The 27,078-nt window shown below is 36.7% G+C and overlaps 1 protein-coding gene across 2 annotated transcripts in view; it reads right to left on the bottom strand.

Moving 5' to 3' along the window:
- Nucleotides 1–27,078, bottom strand: part of TBCK (TBC1 domain containing kinase) — a 259,648-nt gene that overhangs the window by 168,806 nt on the left and 63,764 nt on the right. For both annotated transcript variants that reach the window (XM_062199774.1, XM_062199773.1), the window contains exons 6-13: nucleotides 25,864–26,005; nucleotides 11,405–11,465; nucleotides 9,754–9,815; nucleotides 8,692–8,753; nucleotides 7,767–7,915; nucleotides 4,591–4,729; nucleotides 3,414–3,513; nucleotides 696–745 (exon numbers count right to left, since the gene is read on the bottom strand). In XM_062199774.1, coding sequence (XP_062055758.1) covers nucleotides 696–745; nucleotides 3,414–3,513; nucleotides 4,591–4,729; nucleotides 7,767–7,915; nucleotides 8,692–8,753; nucleotides 9,754–9,815; nucleotides 11,405–11,465; nucleotides 25,864–26,005 — 765 coding nt within the window. The remainder of the gene's footprint in view (nucleotides 1–695; nucleotides 746–3,413; nucleotides 3,514–4,590; nucleotides 4,730–7,766; nucleotides 7,916–8,691; nucleotides 8,754–9,753; nucleotides 9,816–11,404; nucleotides 11,466–25,863; nucleotides 26,006–27,078) is intronic.

Raw genomic sequence — 27,078 nt, 5'->3', positions numbered from 1 at the left:
CCCAAACCAAAAGAAATCAACATATGAAAGAGTTATCTCTACCCCATGTTTATTTGTTTATTGCAGCACAATTCACAATAGCTACAATATGGAATCAACCCAGATGTCTTTCAACTGTTGACTGGATAAAGGAATTATGGTATATCCCCACTATGGAGTACTACTTAGTTGTAAAATAAAAAATGAAATCCTTTCTTTTGGGACAAGATGGATGCAACTGGAAACCATTATACTTAGTGAAATAAGCCAGTCCCCAGAAGACAGATATCATATGTTTTCCCTGATCCGTGGTAACTAATAGGGTACCTGGAATGTAGTGTTTAGTAGTGAAATGGACAGTTTGAAATCTGTGATTGTTATAGCCCTGGCATCCTCTGTTGAGGAACAATTTTTTTTTCTCATACTACTTTGAACTCTGTACTTAGCGTAGGGTTAGCTATACAATCATTAAGTAAACTGAAAATAGAGCTTTGTAAAAATTAAGAGTGGGATTGTGAGGGGAGGAGGAAGATGGGTTGGAGCCTGGGTGGGAGGGGGGGTGGGGAGAGGAAGTGCCACTGTGTTCCTAAATCTGTATATATATAATACATGAAACTTGTATACCTTACATAATTTTTTTAAAAAAATAAAAGGTACAAACTTCTTATACATCTACACAAACAGAAAATAAATGTAAAATGAGTATTTATACTCACTCATCTTCAAGTAATGGATAAAATGCCTCTCCACCAACGTCTTTCAATCTCTGAATTTAAAAAAAAATGTATTACACAGGCAGTATTAAAGTAATATCTTAGTAATGTGGCTGATTAATATTAATGCCATCTTTCCTGATATTGTTTTTAAATTCCAATTGGAAGGCAAAAAGTACCTATTCCTATGTGCACTGACAAACAAATTGAAGGTCTCTGTGTAGCCAGCACTGATCTTCTGTTGACTACAGCCATTATGCATCCATGTAAGTTACTTCCTGAATTGTAAAAGGCCAAGAAAAGTATTTTGCCCAACACTGAGAATTTAAAAAAAAACAGGAGTTATGCCTTATTTCTCTCTAAAAACTGATTAAAAACTGATGTGCTATGTACTCTCTTATTTTGACGTCATAGTCTATATTTTAAGAAATACAATTTGCCTGAAGTTTAGTAATATCTTCTTCATACTTTGAATTGTAACAACAAATATAAATATGAGAGATTGATGAATGACACAGAGGGGCTCATAGCGTGTGATAAGTCAAATAAGTGTTAATTATTGAATCTAGGTCTGAGTTAGCAAATGTTCCTATAAAGGGTCAGATAATAACTATTTTCAGCTTTGTGGGTCATATGGCATCTATGACAACTATCTAACTTTGCAACAATGTAACATAAAGATAGTCATAAATAACAGATAAACAAATGGGGACAACTTGATTTGGCCAATAGATCATATTAACTCCTAATCTAGATGATACATTGTCCACTGTAAAACCATTTCAACTTTTTCTGAAAATTTTCAAGATAAAATTTTAGAAAAATTTATCTGTACATACATATATATTAGTAAGAAATTTTAAAGTTGATACATACATCTAAAAAGGAAATTAAGATGTGAAAAAAAACTTAAATGATATATCTATAGCATGTTCAAGAAACAGGATTTTATATTTTAAAGATATAAATTAACCTAGTCAATGACACATAAATTAACATTCTATAAATTTATTTATGAAACTCAATCAGATGATTACAAAAAATTAGAAACTACAGCAAGAAATATCTTAATCATAGTCTTTTTTGCAAACAATAAGTTGAAGATCTTCCCTTGCTGGATATCCAGTCTTCATATAATGCTATATATTAATTCAAGTGTGGTGTTGGCCAATGTTGGGATAAACTACCACAGGTCATAATACAAGAGCCCACAAATACATCTACACTTACACCAAAGAGTTGGTACCATAAATCAAAAAAGCAAAGAGTGGGGCTGTCGCTGTGGCATAGCAGATAAAGCTACTGATACGGTGCCACTCCATATGCCGGCTAGTCCACCCTGAACCAGCTCCTTGCTAATAGCCTAGGAAAAGAAGTGGCAGATGGCCTAAGCATTTGGGTCTCTACCACCAACGTGGCAGACCCAGAGGAAGCTACTGGCTCCTGGCTTCGGATTGGCCCAGTGCTGGCTACTGAGGCCATCTACGGAGTGAACCCTGTGGATGGAAGCTCTCTCTCTCTCTCTGTGTCTACCTCTTTTGCTGTAACTCTTTCAAATAAACAAATAGATCTTTAAATGAAAACAAAGAATATAAACTATTCTAAACTGAGGAAGGGCATAATTTCTTTTCAATGAAACATGACACTGGATGCCTTGCTCACAAGTGTCTCAAAAATAAATTCTAGGTGAATTAAAAACTAAATATAAATAAAATTCTTAAAATCTTAAAAAATAAAGGGAATATTAAAGAAAAATAATTATAACCTTGGTATAATATTAAATAAATTACAAAAAGAAAAATTTATCAAATAAAATATATTTGACTATAAGGGTGGGTGTCATGATGCAGGAGGGTAAGCTGTCGCTTTGGATGACAGCATTTCATATTAGAATGCATCCTGCTAATGCACCTGGGAAGGTAGTGATCGATGTCCCAAGTACTTTGGTCCTTGCTATACACGGGGGAGACCAGGATGGAATTCCTGCCTCCTTGCTTTGGCCTGGCCCAGTCCTGTCTGTTGGACGCATTTGGGAGTGAATCAGCAGATGGAAGACAACTCCCTCTGTGTCTCTCCCTCTCTCATCACTCTTTCAAATAAAAAATAAATTATGTATATGTATATATATTTGAATATAAATTAAAACACTGATAAAAATTTAGAATCTATTTATTACGATACAATCAAAAACTTAAAAAAAAAAATCAATTAGAAGATCTTTACAAGATATAGTCCCCCAAAGATAATATCTATAATGTATCTTTGGAAGTCCTTAAATCAATAAGAAACCATCCAATAGACAAACTGACTAATGCAAATGTAGAGAAGAAGTTAAAAAACAAACAGGTATAAAGTATGAAGACTCACAACTGCTAAACAATCAGGAATTAAAATTAGTATTATACAAAAACACAATCCTATACCATTAAAATAGCAATTTTTTAATTGGATACCACCAAGAGTTACTGAGTAACTGAGAAATGAGAGCATTTACCTAATGATGATGAAAATAATAAATTGATCCAATCATTTTTTAAAAATTAGGCAACATAAAGTTGAAATGATATATGTTATTTTCTAGCAATTCCACATTAGGACATATATTTTAAAGAAGCTCTTATTTATTATATGAAATCAGAGAGAAACACAAGGCTTAATGTGCATTTATAATGTTTAAATTTTAAAAAATCTGAAGAAAATTTGGCAAAATACCATCCTTACATTTCTTAGCTGGCACAATGACAATGTCACAGTGGTATCATCTAAAAGTGAACTTCTATCTCGGCCTTGTCCAAAACTTTCACCATCTTCAAAGAGAAAACTGGAAAGAGATTTCAAAAATAATTATTATAATGAGCACAAATATCCAATTTACTTTTTCTAGAAAATAGAATTCACTTTTACATTTTGTAATTTATTAACATAAAGAGTTCATGAATTTCACAGATAAGATTCTAAGAATATAATCAAACTTCCCTCCTTTCATCAAGAAAGAAGTAAATTTTAGATAAATGGTTAATTTAAAATAAAACTGTTGGTTGCAACTTCTCCAAATAAACCTAATTTTTAGGTGTCTTCAGTTAATGTGAACACATCATAAAACTATAATGCACTCTAAAAATACAAGGATGTTATCTACAACTCTATTCATGCAGATTCAGTATTAAATTTACTCTCCCAACATTATCCAAATGTACTCCCAAGAAAGTTTATGTAGGTGAAAAATGAACAAAGATAAAGTACATTGGATAGTAACTTCTTAGGAGAAAGAATATTGACTAACACATACAGTAAATTTGTTTATGTTTTTAGAATATTAAGAATCTACATATACTTCAAATCCTTTCTTCTTGGACTTTTCCACTGTGGTATCTCTGATATTCTACTTAATGATGAATGATATAGTTAACGTTAATATTTAAAAATCAATTTAAAAGGGAAAATAGTAGAAAATTAATGGTGTATCCCAATAACCTAAAAATGTAACAAGTAAAGAAAAATATGATGGGCAGATGATTTCTATGGTTGTCTGCATGATTCAATCTAAATCCTAAAATCTAAAATTGAAAATGTTCTTTATTAATTTATTTTAAGAGAGAAACAGAGATTGAGATATCCCCATCTGCTGATTTACTCCCCAAATGCCAACAATGGCCAGTGCACTACATCTGGGAGTTGGAACTCAATCAAGTCTTTCCTATGGGTGTCAGAGACTGAATTACTTATGCCATTATAGGCTATCTCCCAGGGTTTCCACTGACAGCCAGCTAGAGTCAGAGGCTGGAGGTGGGAACTGAATCCACATACCCTGATATAGGAGGCAGGCATCTTAACTGCTAATCTAAATGCCTTCTCCTCTAGATTTGTATCATTTCAAGAGAAGTTTTCATTTCCTTACTTGGGGAGTGTGCAGATAGGTGGCTTGGATCGAATGATTTCCTTGTTGACAAGCTCTTTCTCCAAGTCACCTCCAGCCAAACACCAAAGGTAATAAACTTCTTCAATAGATCTTTCTGCCAGGTAATCACTGTTTGTATCTATTAATGTCAAATTAAAAACAATCAGAAATTAAAGTTTGTTTTTATTAAAATTCAATAGACAATAACAGCTCACATTCTATAAAAAATACAAAAATGGGGTATATCCTAGGGGAGGTGTGAACCTCCTAGGGGAAGGCACTCTGTTGACTTTCATTACTTGGCTGGCCTGGGAGGAGAGCTGGCCAGGTAAAGGCAGGGGGCATCTCTAACAAGAAATTTACAGTTCTGCCTGCAATGTTGCTGACCCTACTTGGCTGTCCCCTCAACTGCAGTGGTCACTTTGGAAGTTGGGCTGAGTGAAGGGCTTTTCAGCTTGGAGCCAATAAGATCTGTGGCTCTGACCTGGGCATCCTTCGATTCCAGGGCAGGTCCATTTCCAGTGATCCAACTCTTGGCAGAGCTGCCAGGGCTCTTCACAAGCTGACTTCTGCTGAAGCCCAGGCTTACCACATTGAAAGCCACTGCAGTGGACTGGCCTGTTGGGTCTCCTTGAGGGCAGATCACTGTACAGATCAGCCATTAATAGGCCTGCCACCCATTGCTTCTGATGCCTAGCTTTCTTTTCCTCTTGGTTTGTGTTAAAGCAGACCAGACGATGCAAGTCAAGGGAGTGCCCGTGTCCCATTTCTAATCTTTGGTGGCCTGAACTACAAGTCTATAGTCACAGGCATGTTCTGGGCCTCTTAACTTACAAGGCCTAAAGCCCAACAGATTATTATCAAGCCCCTTCTATCAGGTTCTATTTGCCTCTCAATCAGAAAACTTAATTGTAGCTTAGACAGCACCTTTCTTAGCTCCTCTAATAATGACTCTGTCCTTTGTTCTAGACCCTGTCTAGTGCACTTGGGCCTCATTCCTTTGTAATCATAACCTCTACTCTACCACCAATGGCTCTACTCCCAACCTGTGTGTACTGATGGTCCTCTTCCCCACTTAATGCTGTATAATTGTTCAGACCTGGTTAAGGCCACTCTTAGGATCATTGGTTACTATCCTCAACCTGTCTTCTATGACCTTGTCTAAATATGATCAGAGTCGGGGAACTTGGAAGGCTTCCATAGCCTTGGCAACTCATGACGACAGCCTAGGGTGGTTACTGGCGCCATAAACTAGAGTGTCAATTTGTTGGGTCAACAACAGGAGCCACTGTGCGCTTGCTCCTGATGTGGGATCTCTGTCCTTAATGTACTGTACATTTTGATTTAATGCTATAACTAGTACTCAAACAGTATGTTTCACTTTGTGTTTCTATGTGGGTGCAAACTGTTGAAGTATTTATACTAAATTGATCTTCTGTATATAAATAGAATTGAAAATGAATCTTGATGTGAATGGAAAGGGAGAGGGAGCGGGAGAGGGGAGGGTTGCGGGTGGGAGGGAAATTATGGGAAGGGGAAGCCATTGTAATCCATAAGCTGTATACTGGAAATTTATATTCATTAAATAAAAGTTAAAAAAAATACAAAAATGAACATACTTCCTATTCCTGGTTTTGGATATAAGGCGCTTTAAATCACCACTCAATGCCAACAAGTCAAAAGCTAAACAGACTGCAAAATCAACACTTCTTCCTTGAATTATAAGAGAGGTTAGAACACAGGGCAAACCACTGCCTCCAAGATTGGAGGGACAGACAGAAAATTAGAGTCATGGTGACCTAGAGCAGAGACTCATCAGCAGAAAACATCTCAGGAACCAGTCATGGGGCAGTAAAACTTGAACTATAATTGGCCAATTGCTGGAAGTCGAATATGGACTAACTTGAGAGTTAAAAACTTCAGGGGTACCCAGTCATGGGGGAACTCAAGAGTTTTCTGAGTTTTATCTCTAGGTCTGCCATCAGTAGAAACTAGTTAACTAGGAGTGTTATCTGACCGTAGCTGACAGAGGAAAAGGAAATAGCTTTCTGTGTGGTGGGAGGGAAGGAGAGAGAAGGAAAGCATTCTATAGTCCTATGATTAGATCTCAATCTTTTAATGAGCCTGTGTGTCTGGTCTGTTTTTTTTCCCAAGTGCATCCTGCCCTGAGGTAGAAGAGAATGGCTAGAATGATCTGGAGTTGGGTGTTTCCTTTCTCTCACCATGAAAGGATGCAGTGACTGGCAGATCCTGACTTGTCCTTTGTAATAGTTTGAATGCTCTAGGCTAAAGATAATATTCTAGTAAAAATAGATTACACAATAACAATGTATTCAAGTCTCTTAATTAAAGCATAGGTATAAATTGCTCAGGGGCCTAAGTCTGGCAAAATTCTAGAACCATTTCCTTTATTCAGAAGAGAAGGCAAATGACTATTACAGTGCATTTACTATGCAAGAAAGTGGTTTTTTGTTTGTTTGTTTCCTTTAATTTTTTTTTTAATTCCCTAGAAGATACCCTGAGTCCCAGATGACTTCCATTTGGCCTCCATTAGACAACTCTAGTTTACAAATCTACTTCCTGTAGTGAGGGAGTCTAGAAAATAGAAAGTCTGGAGTTTTTACCAGTTATATTGGAGACATAGAATTGGAATATTTGCCCTTTATATTAGGAAAAGAATGGGAGGAGGGAAGCACTTGGGTAGGCAATTGACACAAACTGTCCTGTCATTCGTATTTCAAGGCAATAGATGTCTCTTCTGAGAAGTGATTTTGTAATGTCTCTGGCATAATTAGGTGCTCCTTTTGCTATGCTTCATAGCATCATGTCATTGTTCAAAATGTTCCAGATTCTGGACTTTCAGATTAGAGATGCTAACCTGTATTCTCTTTAGCATGAAAAACATAATAGTATGGACTTTCTTTCAATAACATGATTTTTATAGTTCATGGATAATAAGTTACATGGAATAACAATAATTTAAGGTTAAACAATTAAAATATTAGTTCAGCTGTTTTAAGTACTTCCAGAATACTCTCTTAATTTCCCAAATAATTATTCATAAAATTACACTAATTGTGTGTGTTTAAAATTGATAAATGCAAAATTGAAAATAGGATAATGGGATTTACTTTAAAAACCTGGTTCATATTATTACCTGTTTTATTTATCATTACCTTTGCACAACTGACTGATATCCTCAGGCAAAGTTAAGTCAGCACATCTCAAAGAAGATGAAAACAGACTGGCAGGTTTGATAAAGGGGGTATATAAAGGCGACACTTCACTGAACACTTTGTCCTTCATCAATTCATCTGGAGTTGGCCTTGAGAAGCATATTTAAAATACATGTCATAAGTGATAGTTTTAACAATGTTTCTAGAATAATGGCAAATATTCAAAGGGATAGTTACAAGTCTTAAGTAACGCATTTGCACAGAAAATAATAAAGTTATCTGCAGCAGAGTCTACATCTACACCTCTATAAAACAATCAAATGATTGTGAATAAATATGGAAAGATTTCACTGAAAACTATGATTTAAATACCAATATTCTATTTCTAACATGACTTGAAACAGCTGTTTTTCAAAAGACAAACTAGAGCACATTATTTTTAGACATTATATGTTCAAGGAATTTAGGAATATCTTTATGACTCAGTCACATCATCAAATGAAAATAAATTAATAAAACTTCAAAGAAATTTTATCAATAATTTTTAATTTACCTGACCATTTATCCAAGCTCGCTGCTATAATATATATTGTCAACACTTTTGCTCTCATTTCTTTCATATTCTCCTTGACTCTAGGAGAATCTATACTCTGCAATTTAGTTGGTTTCTATTTGAAGCCTAGAAAGTAGCTGGTTAACCTCTTTTGGTATGTTAATTTTCTGACCATTGTTTAATCATTTAATATTTTTTCTTTTATTAATAAAAATTAATGTCTTAAGTCACACATAGTTATGATACTGATATCATTTATGTACTACTATATATGTAAATGTATTTAATCAATAAATATTACAATAAGAAATAGAATTAACTGCTTTTACATAAGGGATCTAACAGTAATCCCAAACTCTTAATAAAACCAACCTCTTTGAAGGGTGGAAGGTGAGGCACTTTTTCAAAAGATCTATCACATTTTCAGGAAGCTCCTGGTAAATGAAGAGAGAAAATAATTTTTTTAAAGATTTTTATTTTATTGATTTGAAAGGCAGAGTTACAGAGAGAGAAGGAGAGATGGAAAAAAAAAAGATCTTCCATCTGTTGGTTCACTCCCCAAATGGCCCTAGTGGCCAGGCTAGGCCAGACTGGGCCAGACTGAAGCCAGGAACCTGGAGCTCTTCCTAGGTCTCCCACTTGGATGCAGGGTCTCAGGCACCTGGGCCACCTTCTGTTGCTTTCCCAGGCACATTAGCAGGGAGCTAGATCAAAAGTAAAACAGCCAGGACTCAAACTGGTGCCCATATGGGATACCGGTGCCACAGATGGAGGCTTTACCTCCTACACTACAACGCCAGTCCTGAGAAAGTAAATTTTTAAACTTTATTGAAATGTCTGCTACTCTAGCAGGTTTTGATTAAAAAAAAAAAACTATTAAATTAACCACAAATTTATATTAATTTGTTGCTCTGAAAAAGCAAATATATAATGAAAAATAAACATAGCTTTAAAATAACATGCTGATAGATCCCAAATAGGCACAATAAACAAATTTTCATTAACAGATTGCCTTGGAGTGGATGTATTGCTTACGAAATTCAGGTTTTCAAACTTAAGGGCTAATGTGATGGCATTAAGCGATTGGGCCTTCCAGCATCATAAAGGTTCCTATCTTTGTGGATTGGTTTAAGGTTTTTAAGTATTATCATGTTCCTAAATCTGTATATATGAGATTTATTCACTTTATATAAATAAAAAAAATATTGGAAAAAAAAACTCATTCAGTATTCTTCTAGATACTCTATGAGGACACAGCATTCCTCTCTTTCATGGGATGTAGTTCTTACCAGAAACTGAAACCTCCAGTGGCTTGACCTTGGACATGCTAGCCTCCAGAAATGTGAGAATATAAATCTTTCCTTTCTATTATTTAAACAGCCTCAAGTGTTTTGATAGGGCAGCACAAATGAACTAAGACACTGAGGAACAAACCTTTATAATGTCCAGACACCCATGCTCTTCAGCCAGAACTGTAATAGTGTCATCTACACAATCTATAAAACAGAAAAACTATATGAATAAATGATGCATTTCTAATCTATTAGACTAACCAGGAAATGAATTTTGACCAATACTTTTAAAATAGTGAAATGCAGTTTGGGAATGCGGAATAGAAGATTATGATTTTGTTAACATCTCTTAGCTGTTTTGATAAAAATAAAGAATCTCAAACACTAATTAAATTATAGATACTGTTAGTAGGGTAAATACTAATGTAAAAGAATGACTCAAAAAAGGTAAAGGTATTCTGACTCTCCCCACTTTTATTTTTTTTTAAATATTGATTATTTGAAAGGAAGAGCTACAGAGAGAGACACACACACACACACACACACCCAGGTCACTGCAATGACAAGAACTGAGCCAATCCAAAGCCAGAAGCCAAGGACTTTCTCCGGGTCTCCGACATGAGAGCAGGGGCCCAAGGACTTGGGCCATCTTCCACAGTTTTCCTAGGCCATAGCAGAAAGCTGGAGTGGAAGTGGATCAACCGGGACTTGAACTGGCAACCACATGGGATGCCAGCACCACAGTCGGCAGCTTTACCCGCTACACCACAGCACCGGCTCCTCTCTCCCACTCTTTCTCTCTCCCTTCTCTCTACGAAACTACAAGAGTTCTTAAAAAAATTCATGGAAAATGCCTGTTATGAATAATTATGCATGGATTTAAATTCTAGAAATATTTTTAATTTTTAAATTTATTTGAAAAGCAGACACAGACACTTACACACACACACACACACACAGAAAGAGAGAGAGAGAGAGAGAGAGAGATCCATGTACTGGTTCATTCCCCAAATGCCCACAACTGCCAGGGCTCAGAACTCCATCCAGGCCTCCAATGAAGATGGCAGGGACCCAAGCACTTGAGTCATCCTTTGCTGTTTCCTTGGATGTGCATTATCTTTGTAATAAAATGTGGTAAATCTGGTAAGAGTTTATGCAATTCTATTTAGAATTCAATACGGTTTTAATATTTATTGATACTTTTCTGCACATGCTCTTATTTGGAAATTCTCTTAATCTGGACACTAATGTGTCATTATTCTTCATGAAGCATTCTATTGCTATTTTCCATCCTTTATTAACACACATACTTAATTTACTACCCAAATTTTTATTCATTTGAATTACAATGCTTGCATCTATACTTACGGAAAATATATAAGCTTGTTATAAGAAAAATAAATATTCTTCTTGAGTTTTTACTCATACATGATTTATCACAAATAGAAAAATAGCCCAAAGTTACAATTTATTATCTAAAAGTAAACTACTACAGAGAATGTAATTTTATATTCTCACACTTTGATCTCACAAATTGATTTACTTGGCCAGATCATGAAACTAAGATTATTTTCAACCAGATTAATAAGCCTTAGTGAAGAAAGTAACCTCTGCTGTAATATCTCAGTAGGCACTTCTTAAGCTGTCCTCTTAATGCTTACCAGTGATAAGAACCCAGAAGAAAAGTGAGATATTTCACTATTTCAAAAGAACACATCTTCAATGTTCATGATTACTAAAGTTGTTAAAGATTATACTTACTTTTGAAAGATTATCAATTGCATGAAACTTACCCAGAGTAAGCAAAAATTTTAGTCTTTCAGAAATATCCAAGCTCTGAAATAATTTTCTTCCCTAAATAAAAGGAGAAAAGAAATTCTTAACTACTTACATTTTTTTTTTCACAAAGAGATCAATTTTCCCCCTGTAACTGACACTGATTTTGTTATTTACCTCTGTTTCTCTCTAGAAGTCCTATTGGATTTCTAATGTCATCTGATAAAAAAATATTAATGAAATAACAGTTTTTAAAATGTTGCAAAAGTGTTGTAAAACATTTAGCATGTACCTCAGGTTCATTACATTCTAGGCTTGTTATTAAACAATGTTCATTTTTTTTTTTTTTTAGATTCATGTATATCTGGATACCTGGAGGTATTCCAGGCCACCAGAGTTTTATTTAATTAAGATGCCAAAATGCCTCTTGGGAGAGATTCAAATTACCCTTTCAAATATTCAACAAATTGTTCCTTATATATCATGATTAAGGTCATCAGTTGTCTGCATTGAGAAAAATTTCATAATACTCCTTCCAATAATAATTTCAGACAGCCATCCTTTGTGCTCCCTTAGTACTGCTTTATTTTTAAGCTTACATTTTATTATAACTGTTTTCCTTATTAGCCTCAAGAGGTGCCTTGACATAGAGTCTGCAGACAAACATACCTCCAACAATTATGTATTGAGCAATTGACTGTGTGCCAAACTGGTCTCTTCTATCACCAAATAGTATATAACTTGGGCAAATTACTTAACCACTTCAAGTCTTAGCTTCCTTATCTGCAAAACTGAACTATTAAACATACAGTACAGGTTGTGGTAAGCATCCCCCATCCCTTATATAGCTAAATATAATAAACATGTCAATTTAGTATTCAAAATCCCCTAGAATTCAAATCTGACATATACTTTTCAGTCTAATTCCTTACTATTCAATTACCCTTTGATGAAGACATATATAAACCATAAAACACTGAAATGATATTACTATAAAGGCATTGAACATACACTTATGTATTTTGGCTTCAGGCTTTAACTTCTGTTAAAAAAAAAAAAAAGATTACCTAGCAGTAATCTTTTTGTCATTCTGTTAACATTCTATTTGCCTCTTATTACACCATCACAATTGAATGCTAAATTTCATGAGTTAATCAATTCAAAATTCAAAATTGTTTTCTCTCAGCACTTTGATGTCGTACTGTTGTATTGCATCTGCACTGCTAAAAATTAATGTCATTTTAATTCTTATTTTTCATAAAAAAAGTCTTTTGTCTCTCTCCAGCAGGTTTTAAGATTTTATCTTTAGGCTGGACCCATGGCTCCCTAGGCTAGTCCTCCACCTGCGGTGCTGGCACGCCAGGTTCTAGTCACGGTAGGGACGCTGGATCCTGTCCCGGTTGCTCCTCTTCCAGTCCAGCTCTCTGCTGTGGCCCAGGTAGGCAGTGGAGGATGGCCCAAGTGCTTGGGTCCCTGCACCCACATGGGAGATCGGGAGAAAGCACCTGGCTCCTGGCTTCAGATTAGCACGGCGCACCAGCTGCAACGCGCTGGCCGCAGCAGCCACTTCTGGGGTGAACCAATGGAAAAAGGAAGATCTTTCTCTCTGTCTCTCTCTCTCTCTAACTCTGCCTGTCAAAAAAAAAAAAAAAAAGATTTTATCTTTAACACTTATAAGACATTAGAGTTTACCAAAGATGGTTTAGTATTGTAGGTGAGAGTTCCTAACTATTGTTAGTACCTTTGAGGATGCTTAACAATCTGTACCACAATCTACTAATCTGAACAGGTAGTTGGATACACTTTATAAGACTAATATGAGATTTGAGATAAAAGTATAAAGAGACAAGAAATCTTTCAGCTTTTTGGTAAATGCTTAAAATATATTACCTATTATTTCATTATTGATTTTATCCTAAAAGTTTACTATAATATTTCCAAGTACTTTTATTGTTATTGTTTGTATGCTTTTATTTTTACATATTTGAAAGAAAGCTGGTCTTTTTAAAAATTTTATTTAAGACATAAAATTTTCACATATTTTTTTTTTTTTTGAGATACCACTTCAATTTTATAGGAAGGCCTAAATGGAAAAAAGTTGCAAGCACATCAGTGAATATCTTTTGTCCCAACAAAATACCTATCTAATATTGATCTGAACAAGCAAAATAAGTAATGTCTCTCACAATGCTGAATGTAGAGATAGCTGACCATAGAATCCAGTAATGTCATCAAGACTTCCTTGCTTCCTTTTGTTTTCTCATTTGTTAGGCGTTTCTTCTGTAAGTCATTCCCTTGAGGAGACATCGTGGCTGCTCCTATTGTAGGCAGACAGCAGTCCCGAGCAAGAACAGGATGTAGACCTAGTCAAAGAACGTCTCCTTGCTTGTCTATCTCTTACTCCTGGCAAGTAAACTGTTCCCTAGAAGAGTCCCTCTTGTATCTTTATTTTTTAAACTCTTATTTAATGAATATAAATTTCCAATGTACAGCTTATGGATTACAATGCCTCCCCGCCCCCCATAACTTCCCTCCCACCCGCAACCCTCCCCTCTCCAGTTCCCTCTCCCCTTCCATTCACATCAAGATTCATTTTCAATTCTCTTTATATACAGAAGATCAATTTAGTATATATTAAGTAAAGATTTCAACAGTTTGCACCCACATAGAAATACAAAGTGAAAAATACTGTTGGAGTACTAGTTATAGCATTAAATCACAATGTATAGCACATTAAGGACAGAGATCCCACATGAGGAGCAAGTGCACAGTGACTTCTGTTGTTGACCCAACAAATTGACACTCTAGTTTATGGTGCCAGGAACCACCCTAGGCTCCCGTCATGAGTTGCCAAGGCTATGGAAGCCTTCCAAGTTTCACTGACTCTGATCATATTTAGACAAGGTCATAAAAGACAGGGTGAGGATAGTAACCAGTGATCCTAAGAGTGGCATTAACCAGGTCTGAACAATTATACAGCATTAAGTGGGGAAAAGGACCATCAGTACACACATGTTGGGAGTAGAGCCATTGGTGGTAGAGTAGAGGTAATGATTATGAAGGAATGAGGCCCAAGTGCCCTAGACAGGGTCTAGAACAAAGGACAGAGTCATTATTAGAGGAGCTAAGAAAGGTGCTGTCTAAGCTACAATTAAGTTTTCTGATTGAGAGGCAAATAGAACCTGACAGAAGGGGCTTCAGAATAATCTGCTGGGCTTTAGGCCTTGTAAGTTAAGAGGCCCAGACCTAGTTATCTCTTCACATGGAGTACATCCTAAGGGAGGTATGAACCTCCTGGGGGAAGGCACCCTGTTGACTTTCATTACTTAGCTGGCCTGGGAGGAGAGCTGGCCAGGTAAAGGCAGGTGGCATCTCTAACAAGAAATTTACAGTTCTGCCTGCAATGTTGCTGACCCTACTTGACCATCCCCTCAGCTGCAGTGGTCATTTTGGAAGTTGGGCTGAGTGAAGGGCTTTTCAGCTTAGAGCCAATAAGATCTGTGGCTCTGACCTGGGCATCCTTCGACTCCAGGGCAGGTCCATTTCCAGTGATCCAACTCTTGGCAGAGCTGCCAGGGCTCTTCACAAGCTGACTTCTGCTGAAGCCCAGGCTTACCACATTGAAAGCCACTGCAGTGGACTGGCCTGTTGGGTCTCTTTGAGGGCAGATCACTGTACAGATCAGCCATTAATAGGCCTGCCACCCATTGCTTCTCCTGTCTAGCTTTCTTTTCCTCCTGGTTTGTCTTAAAGCAGACCAGAGGATGCAAGTCAAGGGAGTGCCCGTTTCCCATCTCTAATCTTCGGTGGCCTGAACTACAAGTCTATAGTCACAGGCATGTTCTGTAGTAGTTTTTCTAAGGTAGACAATGTCCATGAGGAAAATTATATTTTCACTTTAAAACTTTCTTTCCCTTTGTTTTGAAAGGGAGGTCTTTTCTATTTACTGTTTACCTCGCTGATGGCAAAGTAAATTTAGTTAAGAAATTATAATTTAAGCTCTTATTTTGGCTATGCTATAACAGAAAAATGTTAGCCATCTCTTTTATAAGGTCTAAAGATTAAACTGTGCATCCTACAGATTCCTTCATAATAGAATTCGTTTCCTACCTTGAAGAGAATAGAGAAATGAAAGAACAAGTTGGGCTTAGAATAGAGAAATGAGGGAGCAAGTCCTAGATCGCTTGCTGACAATAGCAATATCACATGAATACTTAGCAAACAGTTTCAACCATTAGATAACAACTTAAGAAAACATTTACCAGAAGGTCCAATGCCTTCTATAAATTTTAAGAATCATGTATTTGGAAACACCTCTTACATATCTAACATGGTGTAGTTTGTTTAACCAGTAAACTTAAGCACAAACATATAAAATGTTTTTAGTTTCTTTCTACCAACAAGTATAAAACATATGATACAGAGATTCAGGTCACAGGAATTAAAATGTATCTTTGATTAATTTTAGCAGCTTAAATTTATGGACAATCTTATCTATAAGCCAATTAAAATAAAATTCTTTTTTTTTTTTTTACAGGCAGAGTGGACAGTCAGAGAGATAGAGAGAAAGGTCTTCCTTTTTGCCGTTGGTTCATCCTCCAATGGCCGCCGCGGCAGGCGCGCTGCGGCTGGCGCACCGCGCTGATCCGATGGCAGGAACCAGGTACTTATCCTGGTCTCCCATGGGGTGCAGGGCCCAAGCACTTGGGCCATCCTCCACTGCACTCTCTGGCCACAGCAGAGAGCTGGCCTGGAAGAAGGGCAACCAGGACAGGATCGGTGCCCCGACCGCGACTAGAACCCGGTGTGCCGGCGCCGCAAGGCGGAGGATTAGCCTATTGAGCCGCGGCGCCCGCCTAAAATAAAATTCTTAATAAAATTTTCCCATGTGGACATACAATATGTACACACATATAACATAGCATACTAGACCAATATAGCAATTTTAATAATAGCTTTTAAAATCTTAACTCTTTTTTGTAAATTGCCAATTGATTTGAATTGCTTTTTGTTTTTAGTAACCTCAATTAACCACACTTTCTCTCAGTTGGTACTGTTAATACATTATTGGCTTCATCTGTTTACAGAGCCATCCCAAAGTACTGAATACAATAGAAATGGCTGGAAAAAGTCCATAGGAATCTATAGCAGGACAGCTAAACACAGAACCAACAACACTTTAGTTGTATGAGCAGCAAATCATATATAACTGTGGATGACAAAAGACTTTAAGTTTCTATGTTTAAAATTATAAACTCATCAACCAACAAGAGGCACTTGCTTACTTCACAGTATTTTTGAAGCACCTGTAGGATTTTACAAGTATTTAACCCTTTAGGCTTCTGGGGCTTTCTCATTAGGATAACTATCATGTCTAGTAACACAAGATCATTAGACTTTTTAATTCTCAAACATTTGTATTAATAGCATTTTCCATTACAGAAACTTAAAATTTAGTACCACGTCACATCTTGACAGTACTTCTAATATAATCCAAATAGCCTGATTAGTTGGTGTCTCTGTAAGATGAGAGACATAGGTCCTTCAATTTTTTCGGTTGGGCCCAAACTGGAAAAACCAAAGTCCAAGATTTACTGGAAATTTTAGACATATTTCATATATACAGATGGAAGAACATAGTGGCACTTCTCCTACCCTCCTTCCAGCCCAAACTCCAACCTTCTCCCTACTTCCTCTCACATTCCCATTCTTAATTTTTACAAAGCTCTATTTTCAGTTTACTTAATGATTGTATAGCTAACCCTACACTAAGTACAAGAGTTCAAAATAGTATAAAGAAAAAAAAAAAACCCACTGTTCCTCAATGGAAAAGACAAGAGCTATAAACAATCATCAAATCTCAGACTATCCATTTCACACCTAAACATTACATTTTAGGCACTCTATTAGTTACTGCGGATCAGGGAAAACATATGGTATCTGTCTTCTGGGGACTGGCTTATTTCACTAAGTATAATGGTTTCCAGTTGCATCCATCTTGTCCCAAAAGAAAGGATTTCATTTTTTATTTTACAACTAAGTAGTACTCCATAGTGGGGATATACCATAATTCGTTTATCCAGTCAACAGTTGAAAGACATCTGGGTTGATTCCATATTGTAGCTATTGTGAATTATGCTGCAATAAACATGGGGTAGAGATAACTCTTTCATATGTTGATTTCTTTTGGTTTGGGTAAATTCCCAGGAGTTGGATCATATGGTAGGTCTATATTCAGATTTCTGAGGCATCTCCATACTGTCTTCTATAGTGGTTTTACCAGTTTACATTCCCACCAACAGTGGACCAGGGTACCGTTTTCCCACATCCTCACCAGCATTTGTTGTTTGTTGATTTCTTTTTGAGAGCCATTCTAACTGGAGTGAGGTGAAACCTCATTGTGGTTTTGATTTTCACTTCACAGACGGCTAGTGATCCCAAGCAATTTATCAAGTGTCTGCTAGCCATCTGAATTTCCACTCTTGAAAAAATGTGTGTTCAAATCCTCTGCCCATTTCTTAATTTGATTATTTATTTTGTTGTTGCTGAGTTTCTTGAGTTCTTTGTAGATTCTGGATGTTAATACTTTATCAGTTGTGTAGTTTGTGAATACTTTTTCCCATTCTGTTGGTTGCCTCTTCAGTTTGCTGAGTGTTTCTTTTACAGTGCAGAAGCATTTCAGCTTGATATAGTCCCATTTGTTAATTTGCGCTTTGATAGTCTGTGCCTCTAGGGTCTTTTCCAAAAAGTCTTTGCCTATGCCTATGTCTTGCAGAGTTTCCCCAATGTTCTCTAATAATCTGATGTTATTGTATCATAGATTTAGGTTTTTGATCCATTTTGAGTGGTTTTTTGTGTAATGTGTAAGGTAGGCATCTAGTTTCATACTTCTGCACGTGGAGATCTAGTTTCCCCAGAAAAGTTTGTTAAAGAGATACTCCTTGCTCCAAGGACTTATTTTAGCTGCTTTGTCAAAGATAAGTTGGGTATAGATGCATGGATTATTTCTGTAGTATCTATTCTGTTCCATTGGTCTACAAGTCTATTTTTGTGCCAGTATCAGGCTGTGTTGATTATAACTGCCATATAGCAAGTTCTTTTTATGTTCTAAAGATACATTTATTTATTTGAAAGGCAGATTTATAGAGGCAGAGAGAAGAGAGAGGACTTCCATCTGCTGGTTCACTCCCCAGATCGCTGCATTGGCTGGATCTGTGTCAATCTGAAGCCTGCAACCAGGAGCTTCTTCAGGGGTCTCCCATGCAAGTGCAGAGGCCCAAGGACTTGGCCACCTTCCACTGCTTTCCCAGGCCATAGCAGAGAGCTGGATAGGAAGTGAAGCACCTGGGACTGGAAGTGGTACCCATAAGGGATGCCAGCACTGCAGGCGGCAGCTTTACCCACTAAGCCACAGTGCTAGCCTCATGTAGTGTCTTGATATCTGGTATTGTAAGACTTCAGGTTTATTTTTGCTGTATAAGATTGTTTTTAGCTATTTGGGATCTCTTGTGTTTCCATATGAATTTTAGCATCATTTTTTCTATATTTATAGAGACTGTCATTGGTATTTTGATTAGGATCACATTGAATCTGTAAATTCCTTTTGGTAGCATGGACATATTGAATATGTTGATTTCCAACCCATGAACATGGAAGATTTTTCCATTTTTTATTGTCTTTTTATATTTTTTCTTTAGTGTTTTGTAATTTTCATCATAGGGGTCATTAACATCCTTGGTTAAATTTATACCAAGCATTCTTTTTGGAGCTACTGTAAATGGAATTGATCTTCAAAGTTCTTTCTCAGCCATGACATTGTTCATGTACACAAACGCTACTGATTTTTCTGTGCTTATTTTATATCCTTCCACTTTACCAAAATCTTTTGGGTTCCAATAGTTTTTCAGTGAAATCTTTTGGATCCTCTATATATAGGATCATGTAATCTGTAAACAGGGATAGTTTGATTTCTTCCTTTCCAATTTCTATCTGTTTGATTCCTTTTTCTTCCCTGATGGCTCTGACTAAAACTTCCAGGACTATAGTAAGTAGCAATAGTGAGAGAGGGAGCTACCTTGTCTGGTTCTGGATCTTAGGGGGAATGCTTCTAACTTTCCCCCTTTCAATGAGATGCTAATTGTGGGTTTGTCATAAATTGCCTGATTGAGTTGTGGAATGTTCTTTCTATACTCTATTTGCTTAAGGTTTTCATTATAAAAGGATGCTGTATTTTACCAAATGCTTTCTCTGCATCTATTGAGATAATCTTACTTTTTTTTTAAATTGGTTATTTTGATGTATCACATTTATCGATTTACAAATGTTGAACCTTCCCTGCATACCAGGAACAAATCTGACTTGATTCAGGTGAATGACCTGACATGTTGTTGGATTCAGTTAGCTGATTTTATTTTATTTTTTTTTGACAATTTTTGCATCTATGATCATCAGGGATATCGATCTACAGTTCTCTTTCTCTGTGGCATGTTTTTCTGGCTTAGGAATTAAGGTAGTACAGCCTTCACAGACGGAGCTTGGGACGATTCCCTCCCTTTCAATTGTATTGAATAGCTTCAGAAGAATTGGAATTAGTTCTTCTTTAAATATCTGGTAGAATTTAGCAGTGAAGCCGTCAGGTCTGGGATTTTTTTTTTGGGGGGGGGGTCTTTATTACTGATTCAATTTCTGTCTTGGTTATTGGTCTGTTTAAGTTTTCTATGTCTTCATGACACAATTTTGTTGGATTGCATATGTCTAGGAATCTATCCATTTCTCTTAGGTTTACCAATTTGTTGGCATATAGCTCTTTGTGGTAAGTCTAATGATTCTTTTTATTTCTGTGGCATTTGTTGTTACATTTGCTTTTCATCTTGATTTTACTGATTTGGGTCTTCTCCATCTTTTATTTGGTTAGTTGCACCAATGGTTTATCAATTTTATTTTTTCAAAAAAAACTTTTAATTTCACTGATCTTTTGGTATTTTTTCAATTTTATTTCTTTTCTAATTTTTTATTTGACAGGAAGAGTTAGACAGTGAGAGAGAGACACAGAGAAAAAGGTCTTCCTTCCGTTAGTTCACTCCCCAAATGGCTGCTACGGCCAGCATGCTGCGCTGATCCAAGCCAGGAGCCAGGTGCTTCCTCCTGGTCTCCCATGCAGGTGCAGGTCCCAAGCACCTGGGCCATCCTCCACTGCCTTCCCGGACCATAGCAGAGAGCTGGACTGGAAGAGGAGTGACCAGGACAGAATCTGGTGCCCCAACTGGGATTAGAACCTGGGATGCCAGCACCACAGGTGGAGGACTAGCCAAGTGAGCCGTGGCACCAGCCTATTTCTTCTCTAATTTTAATTATTGCTTTCTTCCTACTAATTTTGGGTTTAGTTTGTTGTTTTTCTAAGTCCTTGAGATGCATCAACTCATTTATTTGATGCCTAATTTCTTGATGTTGATGTCAATTGCTGAATTTCCCTCTTTTAAAAAAAATTTTTGACTTTATTTATTTGACAGGTAGAGTTACAGAGAGAGAGAGAGAGAGAGAGAGAGAGAGAGAGAGAGAAAGGTCTTCCTTCTGTTGGTTCACCCCCAAAATGGCAGCCACGGCTGGTGCTGCGCCGATCCAAAGCCAGGAGCCAGGGGCCTCCTCCCCATCTCCCATGCGGGTGCAGGGTCTCAAGCACTTGGGCCATCCTCCACTGCCTTCCTGGGCCACAGCAGAGAGCTGGACTGGAAGAGGAGCAACCGGGACTAGAACTGGGTGCCCATATGGGATGCCAGCACCGCAGGTGGAGGATTAGCCAAGTGAGCCACGGCGCCAGGCCCAAATTTTCCCCTTAACATTGCTTTTGGTGTATCCCATATATTTTGATATGCTGTATTATCTTTGAGATGCATTGATAGCTCATCTACTTGGTACCTTTTCAATTCACGTAGGCACCAATTGCTAAAAACTTCCCTCTTAACATTGCTTTTGCTGTATCCCATAATTTTTGATATGATTGATTGTTATCTTCATTTGTTTCCAGAAATTTTTTGATTTCTTTTTTGATTTCTTCTATGACTCACTGTTCATTCAGGATCATGTTGTTCAATCTCCATGTCTTTGCATATGATCTAGAGATTCTTGGGTTGTTGATTTCCGCTTTATTCCATTGTGGTAAGAGAAGATGCATGGTATGATTTTATTTTTTTTTAATTTGCTGAGATTTGCTTTATGGCTTAGCATATGATCTATCCTAAAGAAAATATCTATGCATTGATGAAAAGAATGTGTATTATGCCACACTGGAGTGAACAGTTTTGTAGATGTCCATCAGGTCCATTTGGTCTGGAGTGTCAATTAACTTTGTTGTTTCCTTCCTGATTTTCTAACTGGTTGATCTGTCCATTGCTGATTGTGGGGTTTTGAAGTCCCTGTTATTATTGTATTGGAGTCTATGTCTGCCTTTATTTCATTAACATGTCTTTTAAATAGCCTGGTGCACTGTAATTGAGTGGATATACATTTACTATAGTCACATCTTCCTGTTGAATTGATCCCTTATCATTACATAGTGCCCTTCTTCTATGTTAAAGTGTTTTTTGTCTGATATTAGGATGGCAACACCTATGGTTACCATAGAATATCTTTTTCCATCCTCTTACTTTCAGGCTCATGTATATTTGTTGGTGAGATGTGTTTCTTTTAGGCAGCAGTTCATTTTAACTGTTTATCCTTAGCCTAGCACAGTATGTCATTCCATAATCCAACATCTTGAAATCCCCTTCAAAAGTGGGTCTTTATAACTGGTAAACTTTAATCTGTCTGCCTGGCACTTCTTTTATTTATTTATTTATTTATTTATTTATTGACAAGCAGAGTGGGCAGTGAGAGAGAGACAGAGAGAAAGGTCTTCCTTTACCGTTGGCTCACCTCCCCCAATGGCTGCCACGCTGCGGCTGGCACACCGTGCTGGTCTGAAGCCAGGAGCCAGGTGCTTCTCCTGGTCTCCTATGCGGGTACAGGCCTTAAGAACTTGGGCCATCCTCCACTGCCCCCCCCCCCCCGGGCCACAGCAGAGAGCTGGACTGGAAGAGGAGTAACCAGGACAGAATCTGGCACCCCAACTGGGACTAGAACCCGGTGTGCCAGCACCGCAAGTGGAGGAGTAGCCTATTGAGCCGTGGCACCAGCCTCTTTTTTTTTTTTTTAAAGATTGATTTATTTACTTGAAAGAGTTATGCAGAGTGAGAAGAGAGGCAGAGAGAGAGAGAGAGAGAAAGAGAGAGGTCTTCCATCCACTGGTTCACTCCCAAGTTGGCTGAAATGGCTGTAGCTGCACCAATCCGAAGCCAGGAGCCAGGAGCTTCTTCCAGTTCTCCCACGTGGGTGCAGGGGCCCAAGGACTTGGGCCACCTTGTACTGTTTTCCCAGGCCATAGTACAGAGCTGGATCGGAAGTGGAGCAGCTGGGATTGAACCGGTGCCCATGTGATGCTGGCAGAGGCTTTGAGCACTACAGCAGAGCGCCAGCCCCTGTCTGGCACTTCTGTAAGGCAGATATTAGGACTTCTGAATCTAGCTTCCTTGTCTTTTAAAATCTGCCTTTATGTTTTCCATCATTGTATGTCTTTGTGCCAAACTCTGGGTGAATTAATTACATCTACTCTCAGTTCATCTAGTTTCCTATGATCATGTCTTAGGTTCCTTATTTTAATAGTTACATTTTTTCTTAAAACACCAATTCTTGATCTATTCAGTGATTCCTCTTGTTTCCCGGCTTCTATAATTGTTTGTTGAGTAGCACTGTTTCCTTTATCTTGTAAAGAACACATAAATTTATTTTAAAGTCCACTTAGTAGTATAAAGTCTACCATTTGTTCATTTTTTATTGTAAGGGTCATTTTTGGTGTTTGGTATTTCCTAAATATGCACAGATCCTTTAATAGAGAATTCAGCTCTATGTTTTAGAGTATGAAAACTTAACAATGGCAGAGTGGCTATACCAACTTTCTGGACATGGCAAATGCTTCATATGGCTTCTCATATATTCACTTCAAATTTCTAATGTGCCAATTGTTCCCTTTGTTAGTTCAGGTGTATTTTTCATTTATAGCTTAATATTTTATATTAAATTTAAGGATTTGATAAAGTAAAGGAAGATTTAATTTCATATTTATTCTGCTATCCTTATGCTGGATGCTAAAGCTTTGAGTAGCACTTAAAATGCCAGAAGTCCCTATTATAGAATTAATCTTTTTTTTCTTTGATTTCACATAGTTTTTTGTATTTATCTTCAAGTTTATGTATTTTAATCAAATTATGAGCACTTAGGTAATATGCCTTACTCATGTTTTATTTTTCACTGTAGCTGTCATGATGACCATATGTACAGTAAATACTCAGGATTTGCTGAATTAAATTATTATTCAAAAAAGAGATATCTTGAGGCTGGCTCTGTGGCACAGGTTAATCCTTCACCTGTGGCGCTGGCATCCCATATGGGCGCCGGTTGTAGTCTCGGCTGCCCCTCTTCCAATCCAGCTCTCTGCTATGGCCTGGAATAGCAGTGGAAAATGGCCCAAGTCCTGGGGTCCCCGCACCCACATGGGAGACCCAGAGGAAGCTCCTGGTTCCAGGCTTCGATTGGCACAGCTCCAGCCATTGCGGTCATCTGGAGAGTGAACCAACGGAAGGAAGACCTTTTTCTCTGTCTCTCTCTCTCACTATCTGTAACTCAAATAAATAAATAAAATCTTTTTTTTAAAAAAAAGACATATCTTGATCATTTAGATATACAATTGTATTTCAAAAAGTTCATGCAAAAACAGAACTAAAAATTTTTGATGATAATTTTTTAAATCAATGCATAATTTTTCCATAATATATATTTTCCACCAACTTTCTGAAGACTCCTCTTACATAATAAAAACAGGAAAAGCTACATACTGCACATTCATGAAACTGTGAGATGTACAACTATTTTCATACCAATAAAGAGTAGGATGACCTGAGCAGAGCATAGCAAAGTGGGAAAATCCAAATTTTCTCTTTGAAAAAGCAGTGCTACCATGTTGTGAATATTTTAATATTACTAAATAAGAGAAGCTAACTTATAGACTAATTTTAATACAATTACCTGTACTACATACTTTATATACATGACTTCATTTAATTTATCCAACAAGTATAAAACAACAGATACTATTAATATTCACAGAAGTGGAATATGAAGCTTAAGAAGTTATATTAGTTACCCAAAGTTACATGGTTTTATTTTGTAGCATCAAAATTTAAAACTAGTTCTTTCTGACCACAGAAGTTTGTATCTTATTGATTATGTGATACCTCTGATACAGAGTTAGTTCTTAAACACACAAAAGCAAAAAAAATAAATAAAAGTCAACCCTTTTCTTAGAGTTAGTTAAGATCACTGAATACCTATTTTCAAAATATTGTAAAAATCCTTTGGAAGAGAGAGACAATAGATGAATAATGAAAATTTCTGTCTCAAAAATAATCACAGTCCAGAGAAAGTAGACAAATGTTATACTAGAAGGAGAAGCAAGAAGAGAGGGCACCCAACACTGGCAGGAATTTGGAGGTATGATTTATAAACTGTTAGTTGTACCTCCAAACTCATTCTCGTAACTCAATATTTAAATATCCAGCTAAAGATTATATGTCCAAGTCTCCCTTGTACCTACATGCAGCCACATGAGTAAACTGTCACTGGTGAGTATATTGGACTGATATTTGCAAAACTTAGATCAACTCCTGAAAAAAGTAATGCTGAACTCACTTCTCTCCTTCCCTTCTAGCAAGAAAAGGTGATGAGGAGAGAAATTCTCAACTAGATGTTGAGAATGGAAGACAAATTTCCAGCTGCCAAGCTGTATATATAACACTGTGGAACATAGCCAATTTCAACTTCCCTGGGCTTTTACATGAGGAATAAAATGTCCACGCTCTTTAAATTACTCTATTCATCATTAATTTTTAATAGTAGCTCAGTCTTTAACATAGAGGATGTCTGGGAAAGACCTTGTAAAAAGCCTACCTGCAAATCAAATCTTATAGGAGACAGAAAAGGAGAGGTGAAGATATTTAGGGAGTAAAGAATAGCAGAGGGCAGAGAATCTTGAAAATATAATACACACACACACACCCACCCATATATATATAAAGTAGTTCTAGTGTAAATATTTCTAAGATTGCTTAGTCAGGAAAAGTGTATTTTTGTGCTTAGTAACATAAACATTTCTAGACACCAAGATAATATTTACTTAGTAATAGTTATATTTATTAATAGTATAAACATTTCTAGAGATACCAAAAATATAATTATAATGGAATAGTATTTCTAAGAAATCAGAGTTAAGCCCTTCCCCCATATCTCATCAATTTGCATAATAAAAAGATATTAGTAAAAAAGAGTTCTTTTCAAAAAGTTTGTCATAAACACATAATTTATCAATTTAATATTTCCTTATACATACCACACAAAGCTCAAACAAAATGATTCCAAGAGACCACACATCTGATTTGGGGCCAGAAGGCAATGGTTTTTCACTGGGCACATGATCAGTTGTTCTAGAAATTCCTTGTGCAATTACCTCCGGGGCCAAGTATGATGGATACCTACATGTAGGGATAGATTAAAATAATGCAATAATTACTAAGAACTAAAAATGGGAAAAGAAACAGTAGGGCATTTTTACTATCAGTATTGTAATATCTATGTAAATGTCTCAAACATTTAAATTAACTATTGTGAGGAAGAATTCTGAACTAACCATAAAAATACAGGCCTTTATTCTGGGAATAAAGAGTAAATATATACCAGTTCAAAACAATTCTAAAATCATCACATTTCTCTGTAGCATCTGCTCTTTGCTTTGCTTTCCTATATTCAAGTTGTTGACTTTCTTGTAGTCCTTTAGGTTTTTAGGAGTTTTTCCTTCCTATCTTTTCTCTCTTTTTAAAAAGATTTATTTATTTATTTGAAAGAGTTACAGAGAGAGAGACAGAAAAAGAGACTGTCCATCCACTGGTTTACTCTCCAGATGGCCATACTATCCAGGGTTGGGCAGGCTGAAGCCAAGAGCTTCATCCAAGTCTCTCACCTGGGTGGCAAAAGCCAAGGTACTTGGGCCATCTTCTGCTGCTTTCTCAGGCTGTTAGTAGGGAGCTGCAGGGGAACTGGAGCAGTTGGGACAGGAACTGGTGCTGATATAGAATTCTGGCCTTGCTGGCAGTGGCTTAATCCACTATGCCTCAATGCCAGCACCTGCCTATCTTTTCATAACATTGTATTATTATTTAAAGTACATTTTTACACTTCAACAACAACAAAATAAAGTACACTTTCTCTCTCAATACAGTATTTATTTAGCAGCAGAAATTCAAAGCTGCAAAATTATATGAATGAAAAAGGCTCTCTCCTATCTCTGTTCCCATTTATAAACTTACTCACAATCACTTACGTCCTCCTGCTAGAATGTACTTTGCTCTCATTTTTTTCACTTAAATAATAATATTTTAGAAATAATTCTTTAAACAGAAGTATACAGTGTCTCATTTTTTTTTTCAAAACTGCCAATAATTTCATTGTGTTGATGCACTAACTTTTATTTGACCAAACTGACAAAGGACATTTTGGGAGTTCCATTCTTTTGATATTAGAAACAATACTGAAATGAAGATAACATAAA

This window comes from Lepus europaeus, chromosome 8 (assembly GCF_033115175.1).
Source record: "Lepus europaeus isolate LE1 chromosome 8, mLepTim1.pri, whole genome shotgun sequence".
Lineage (NCBI taxonomy): Eukaryota > Metazoa > Chordata > Mammalia > Lagomorpha > Leporidae > Lepus > Lepus europaeus.
Note: the sequence above shows the minus strand (reverse complement) of the source record. Positions and strands in the feature narration are given on the sequence as shown.